Below are 7,471 nucleotides of genomic sequence, written 5' to 3'. Positions count from 1 at the left end.
ATGGCTGCTGAGTGAGCGAGAAAACGTGTTGCATAATAATAATTAATTTAATTTGTTTTATTTATATACCGCTATTCCAAAGATCATAGCGGTGAACAGCAAGTAAGCTAATTAGCAAGTAAGCTAATTTGCCCCCAACAGTCTGGGTACTCATTTTAGCTCCCTCCTTGGAAGGATGCAAGCCTGAGTCGAGCTTGGGCCCTTTTGCTGGTCTTGAACTCGCCACCTTGTGGTTTTGAGTGAATGGCTGCAGTACAGGCATTTAACCACTGCGCCACCAGGGCTCCTGCATCCCTTTCTTGCTTGCCCAGCAGCCATGGCAGCCATGCCAGAACCCAAATGGACCTCTGGGGGCCTGGAGCTGCCCATCTCACTGGCAGTGGCTGATGGGGATGGCAGTCCTTTCCATTTGGGCTTTGGCATGGCTGCAATCATGCCAGAGCCCAAAAGGATCTCCGGGGGCCTGGCACTGCCCCCTCCAGCAGCAGTGGCTTCTGGGGCTGGCAGTCCCATTTGAGCTTTGGTAGGGTTGCAACAAAGCTGGAGCCCAAATGGACATCTGGGAGCCTGGCACTGACCATTCCAGTGGCAGTGGCTGCTGCGGGCAGCAGTCCCTTCCATCTGAGCTTTGGTGTGGTTGAAGCAAAGCCAGAGCCCAAATGGACTTCTGGAGGCCTGGCACTGCTGGAGGTGGCAGTCCCTTCCCTTTGGCCTTTGGCATGGTTGCAGCCACACCGGAGCCCAAAAGGGCCTCTGGGGCCGAGGCAGACTCCCTCACCCCACTGCCTCCCGCAAGAGGTGGCCCCAACCCCTGGTATCCCACTGGACCCAAGGTGGCTTCCACAAATAGTAAATTAAAAACAAATACCATAAAGCCTAAAAAGAATTAAAATCACCTCCTAAAACACATTAAAATCATTTTTAAGACAACAAAAGTTTAAAAGATAAAATAAAACACCCCAAATGAAAAGCCCCCCTGTTTACACCTTCAAAGCAGAAAGGTCTTTGGGAGTGAAAGGCAGGCAGGGAAGGGTCTAGCCAGCCACTGAGGAAGCTCTTGCTCTTGTGTCCTGACCAAGCAAATGACACAAAAATTCCCCAAAGTAAAAAAGTGTCATTTTTGTCAACTTTCCGTTCGTTTTATTTTTGCGTTATTGCTCTTTGGAACAAACGTGTCTGAAAAACATCCCACATTTGTGGGTTTTTTCTTTTAAATCCTGTTTCTGCCCAGGATTCGTCTAGTGTGATAAGGTCCATAGGGTTTACTATTGCCTTCCTCTGAGGCTGAAAGAGTGTGACATGCGCAGGTCACCCAGCGGGTTTCCATGGCCAAGCAAGGATGTGAAACTTGGTCTCTGGAATCCTAGTCCAACACTGAAACCCTCATGCTAGCTTTGGAGGGTGAAGTATCCCAGGGGCTAAATCTAGTTGTTTATGTCTACTAGAGAATGGAAATAAAGGGGTTTATTTAAACAGTCGGTTTACCATGTTTGCACTGAGCCAGTGGTTCTCCTTGTGTTAGGACAGATTCAGCCACAGGTACATATCACACACTTGCATTTGTACACATCAACACTTACAAGATGTCGCAGAGAGAAAAAACTGTCGCACCTTTCTCTTGCATGTACGGTAATTAAAAAAATACCCGTTCCCTTCCATAGTACTTAAGCATTTTTATCTAACTGCACTTTTTGTAAAAAACAAAAAGAAAGAAAGAAAGAAAGAAAGAAAGAAAGAAAGAAAAGAATTATCACTGCTTCGGTTATCCTTGGGATAAATGCTAGAAAGATCTGGTCTACCTCTTAAATACCTTTTGTCATTTTGTTATTAGCATTAAGAAAAAGTCCTGGGGCACCTTAAAGACTAACAGACTTATTACAGGAACTTTGATTAATATCAGTCTCTCTTTTTATTATCTAAAAAGCAATGGAACCCACAATGATCAGTGGGAAACCTCCCAAATCCACCGTGTGTGTGTGTGCGTGTGTGTGTGTGTGAGGGCCTTTATTCGGTCTGACCAAAATGTCACAAAACACTGAATCAATGTTTGAATGCTCCAGAATGGCTGGGCTGCTGAAGTCACAGAGTCCAGAGTAGGGATGTATGTTGTTGTTGTTGTTGTTGTTGTTGTTGTTGTTGTGTACCTTTGTTTCATTTATGGTGACTCTAAGGCAAAGCAATCATCTGGTTTACTTGGCAAGCTTCTTCGGAGTTTCACAGCCAAGTGAGGATTCGAACCCTGCTTTCCAGCATCATAGCTCAATGCTCAAACCACTACATCATGCTGGATGTACACTATACCAACCATTTCATCCTTACATGCAGTGATGGATAATTAGATTGGTCTCCTCCCCACTACGGAAGAAAAAGAATATTTCTCCACAATATTCTCCCTGTAGTCAAATATGCTGTAATGTTATGGAGGAATTGTTCTGTGGCAAAAAAGCATGCAGTTTGGGACACGAAGGCATGCTTTTCATGCAGCTTTTCTGTACAGGAAAGTGTTTTCTGTACAAGAAACCCACTGTCTGTGCAGAAAACTGTTTTTTTTAATTATTATTTTGGGGGTGTAAAACAAAATCCCACACTTTTCTCTACAGACTAATTCATCCATGGCAGAATGAGGTTGGATGGGATAGCCATGGGGTCCCTTCCAACTCTATGATTATTCTGTGATTCATTGCGCATCAGGACCAATGTGCATTGAGCACTGCTGATATACATTGGGACACTGGCTAGGGACCAAAGCACAATGTGACAAATGCACACTGGGACACTGGCTACAGATATGCATCAGTACCATCTGATGCACATTGGAACATTCTTGCTGGTGTCCCATTGTACATCTTTGTGATTCCCTAGCAGGGCTCCTTAGCGCCTCTGCTAAATAGCTGTGTCAAGTTGTACAACGTAGACTGCAATGGAGAATTCTGGCCAATAAAAATGATGGTGGTGGTGGTGGTATGCTCATCTACAAGAACTACATGGTACTGCATGCATAACTCTGTTTCTTGAAAGATGTCCATTCCTTACTGTCAGGGAACTTAGGCTGCATCTGCACTGCAGAAATAATGTATTTTGACATTGTTTCAACTGCCATGGCGTTCTGGGGTTTGTCGTTTTGTTAGAGCTTTAGCCGTCACTGTCAGAGACCTGTGGTGACACAATGAACTATCGTACAAATCCTAGGAGTCCACAGGATGGAGCCATGACAGTTAAAGAGGTGTCAAACTGCATAATTTATGCAGTGCAAATGTAGCCTTAGACACATGTAAGACACCAACAGGATTCTGGTCTTGGTTTAAGGAAAGCTTAATGAGGGGACCCACATCTTGCCCCAGGCTTTGGGGGGGGGCAGGGTCACTATGTCTCCCAGAATTCCTTGGTACAATCTGAAATGTGTATAGCATTCAGTAGAGTCACATCCAGTCAAGGCCGCCATGCTTATACATACTTCCCTGGAGTGTGCTCTGGAAATTTGCTATCTCCTACTACACTCTTTAAAGACTCTGAAGAAATGCAGCTATTGTAGCTACTTCTCCCAATCCTGTTTTAACACCCAGCATGTGGAAAACTTCTGAAGAAGTTTTTGGTTGGTTCTAATATTTTTGGTTGGTTCTAATAAAGATAGGATCTGGTGGTGGGTTTTGGATTTTCCCCTTTACTTAAAGTTCTTATCTCAACCAATTCCAAGGTTATGACCAATTTTAGACCACACAAGTGTGTCTACACCGCACAATTATACACTTGTGACTGTGAACTATACATTTAGCTGCCACTGTGCTCTCCGTAGAATTCTGGGATCTGTAGTTTGAATGCTTTGCTAGAGAGTTTTGGTATGACTCCCAGAACCAGGACAGAGAATTTTAAGTACCTTGCCAAAGTACAAATCCTAAGATTTTAGGGTCAGGCACCACAGCAGTTAAAGTGGGTTCAAAGTGTGTGGGATACACTCCACGACAAAGGAAAAAACTGCATTTTGGGACTAATTCAGAAAGCCACCTTCAGCCCCATCAAAGACTTGGGAAAGTTACCTTGTGGACTAGAGCTCCCAAGTGTGTACAGTACTAGCTGAGGGATTGTGAGAGCTTGAGTCCCAGTGATAATTCTTCCAGAGGCCTATGCCCATTGGGGAATTATAGTCCCAAGGTAACTTTTCCAACCCTGGCTGTGTCCTGAATTGTGTCTCTTGTCCAATCTGCACCACTTCATAGACAAGATCAATTCTTTTCACAGACCAGATCAGTTCAAACTTTGTGCTTACAAACATGAGAAAAGAGACTTGTGTGGGCTTCAACCCAGCACAGCAAGGACATGACTATGCAACGGCATTGGGGCCATGCCTTTGTTTGCCCTGATAAAGCTTTCTTTCAGTTTCCATTCCTTTGGACATGGAACAAGGCTCCTATCTGACATCTGCCCACATGTATAAACCACCCTTTTGCTGCTGGCCAGGGTTGCAGCTGGAGAGGGCTGGAGAGGCAAAAGGAGGACATTGGCCATCTAGATAAGAATTTTGTTCTCCCTGAAATCCAAACCCATGACATATCCCTTCAGACCTCAGATTTCTAGCACTGCAGTACCTTAAAAGTTGTTGGACTGCAACTCCCAGCACTCTTCACCATCAGCTGTCCTAGCTGGGAGTTGCAGGTCAACTGGAGGTTTGCATAATTCCCTATGAGCACATCTTAAGACAGAGAGAGACCAAAGAGATGGAAAGCCCCCATCAGTTCCAACAGCAGTCTATGGTGTCCAGAAACACTCTTTGTTACGAGGAAAGGGGGGGCGGGTGTTTGTTAAGCTGCTTTATAACCCTGTTTCAAAAGAGGCATCAAATAGGCCTTTCACATGCAAAAGGTCATTTTGGCCAGGGCTGCTTCTCTTCTCATAGCTTCTCAGTAGTGAGGAAAACTTTGTTGTTGTGTGACGTCATGTTGTTTCTGACTTATGGCAACCCTAAATCGAACCTATCACAGGGTTTTCTTGACAAGATTTGTTCAGCACCCCCCCCCGCTTTGGCCATCCTCTGAGGCTGAGAGAGTGTGACTTGCTCAAGGTCACACAGTGGGTTCCATGGCTGAGTGGGGATTTGAACCCTGGTCTCCAGAGTTGTAGTCCATTGCTGAAACCACTACACCATGCTGGCTCTCAATGGGGAAAATAACTGACCAAAATTCTCCCTTGTGGGTCTATATTGAGACCAGTGGCAGCCATGTCGGTGGGGTGATGAATCCACTCCAGGTTTTAAAGGCACCCCCCCCCCCCCACAAAGTGCTGAACCCTCTTTCCAAAGAGCTTCAGTACTTTTAGGAGCTCCTTTAAAACCTGGAATGGATCTACACATCCCACTGACCTGAGAGCCACCGGCCACAACAGGGTGAGACTGGGGGACCCATTTGCAGGTGGCTTCTGACAGTTTCACTCCTCTTTGTCTCCCATCTATATAGATATGCAGGGTCACCCTGAACTACTCCCTGGACAAGGAATCTCTTGGCCATGCAAGAACTGTCTCCCTTGTGCTTCCCCCCCCCCCCCATCCTTCTTTTTTAAAAATCTTGATCCTAAATAGGAATAACTAAAAGATTCTTCCTCTCTGGACAAATTCCTGCCAAAGGGTCTGCCTTTGGGAAATTTCTGACCAGCAGATGAGTCCTCTCATTCGTGGTGTGGCCCCAAAGGGGAGATACTCCTCCGTTGTCCTTTTGAGTCCTGGGGGCCTTCAGGCTGTCTTCAGGGGACTAATCTTCCAACAGTTATTTCCAAAGAACCTGCCAGATGACAAGAGCTGTCTGTTGGTGGAATGGGCTTCCTGGGAAACAGGCGGACTCTCCGTTATGGGATGTTTTTAAGTAGAAGTTAGATGGCCAGCTTTCAGGAAGGCTTTAGCTGTGGATTTCTGCACTTATAGATAGGTTCCTCCCAACTCTATTGTTCTAGGTGGAAGAAAAGCTGGCTGGGCATTTCTGCCCATGAGTGCTCCCCTTTCTCAGCTGTGGAATGTGTCCTCTGTCACATATTTTCCCTCTCCTAGTGCTGGTGGCTGAAACATCACTTTGCCTTGGCAGTCCGATGCAATTGGCCTCTGCACTTGCTCAGAGCACCTTGCAAGGTCTCATTTCAGACAGCCGGGGAGGCAGGAAAAGGTCTCCTTCACACGCAACAGGAAAGGATCCGTACGCTTCGTGTCCCTGCTCTTGGGCACCAGGGTTGGAGGCGTCTCATCCTCCCTGAAGGGGTCCCGCCTTTTGCCAGTTGTGAGCAGGGCTCTGATCTCCTCCTCGTCATTAAAGATGTTTACGCCATACTTGCGCTCCAATCGCCGGCGGATCTGGAAACAACATCAGGGATGGTTATCAACAATACTGGGAAATTTAGGCCAAAGGACCACATCTAGCTATTTTTGCCCATGCCTACACTTACATAATGAAAACCTACAATTTAGCTTTAGCAAATTCCTAGACCTCAAGTCTATCCATAGGGGCACATGCCCAGTGAAGGGAGAATGGGAGTACTGGACAGTATTTTATCTCTGCTTAGATGTGTGAGTTTTCTTTAGCTTTTAAAACATTTACATACTGTATATATGCATGTATAAGTCTAGAAATTTTACTTTAAAAAAATGAACCAAAAACCTGGGTTGGTTTATCCATGGGTCAGTGTAAGCACAGTTGGCCCTGCATATCCACTGATTCTTTATCCATGGATTTAAGCATTCATAGCATGAAAATATTCAGAAAAACATCAATTCCAAAAAGCAAACCTTGATTTTTTTTCCATTTTATGTAAGGGTCACCATTTTACTATCCACTGCATTTAATGAGACTTGAGCACTATTATACACTATTATTATCACAACAACTCAAGAAGGATATGTCAAGCTGGAGCATGTCCAGAGGAGGGTGGCCAAAATGGTGAAAGGTCTGGAAAATATGAAGCCCTTAGGGAGCTGGGTAAGTTTAACCTGGAGAAGAGAAGGTTAAGGTATGACATGACAGCTCTGTTTATCATTGTCCTCTGCTTACAAAGAGGCCTGTGGCCTCACAGGAATGAAGACATACTGGATTGCAAAAGAGGAGTCCTTGTTGATATGTAAATGGACTTTAAATTGACTGGACTTTGAAAATCTCTCAACTGCCACCTGACCAGAGAAGGAGGGCCAGCCTGCTAAAGATACCTTCCCATACCATCTTAACTAACGACAGAAACAACAAAATGCAGGCATCTTACTAACTAAATCACAATTTTTCTCTGTTTGGTATGTAACATCTTGCCTGATGAAGAAGCCAGTGGAGCTTCGAAAGCTTGCAACAAGTGTATTGTGCATTTTGGTTGGCCAATAAAGGTATCGCTGTTTGGTGGATTTTTGTTTGTATTTGAAGGGGTGTCATATTGAGCAAAGGAGCCAGCTTGTTTTCTGCTGCTCTAGAGACTAGGACTAGCAATGGATTCAAATTATATCAAAAGAGATTCT

At 45.0% G+C, this 7,471-nt stretch overlaps 1 protein-coding gene across 5 annotated transcripts in view; it reads right to left on the bottom strand.

The window, feature by feature from the left end:
- Window positions 1–1,257: 1,257 nt before the first annotated feature.
- DUSP15 (dual specificity phosphatase 15) overlaps window positions 1,258–7,471 on the bottom strand; it is a 36,999-nt gene continuing 30,785 nt past the window's right edge. For all 5 annotated transcript variants that reach the window (XM_089513464.1, XM_089513463.1, XM_089513462.1 and 2 more), the window contains one exon: window positions 1,258–6,328. In XM_089513464.1, the coding sequence (XP_089369590.1) occupies window positions 6,113–6,328 (216 nt within the window). In that variant the 3' untranslated portion in view covers window positions 1,258–6,112. The remainder of the gene's footprint in view (window positions 6,329–7,471) is intronic.

The sequence above is a fragment of the Sceloporus occidentalis genome, unplaced genomic scaffold (genome assembly GCF_023333645.1).
Source record: "Sceloporus occidentalis isolate IW3139 unplaced genomic scaffold, rSceOcc1.0.p SCAF_3, whole genome shotgun sequence".
NCBI lineage: Eukaryota > Metazoa > Chordata > Lepidosauria > Squamata > Phrynosomatidae > Sceloporus > Sceloporus occidentalis.
This window is presented reverse-complemented; position numbering and strand designations above follow the sequence as displayed.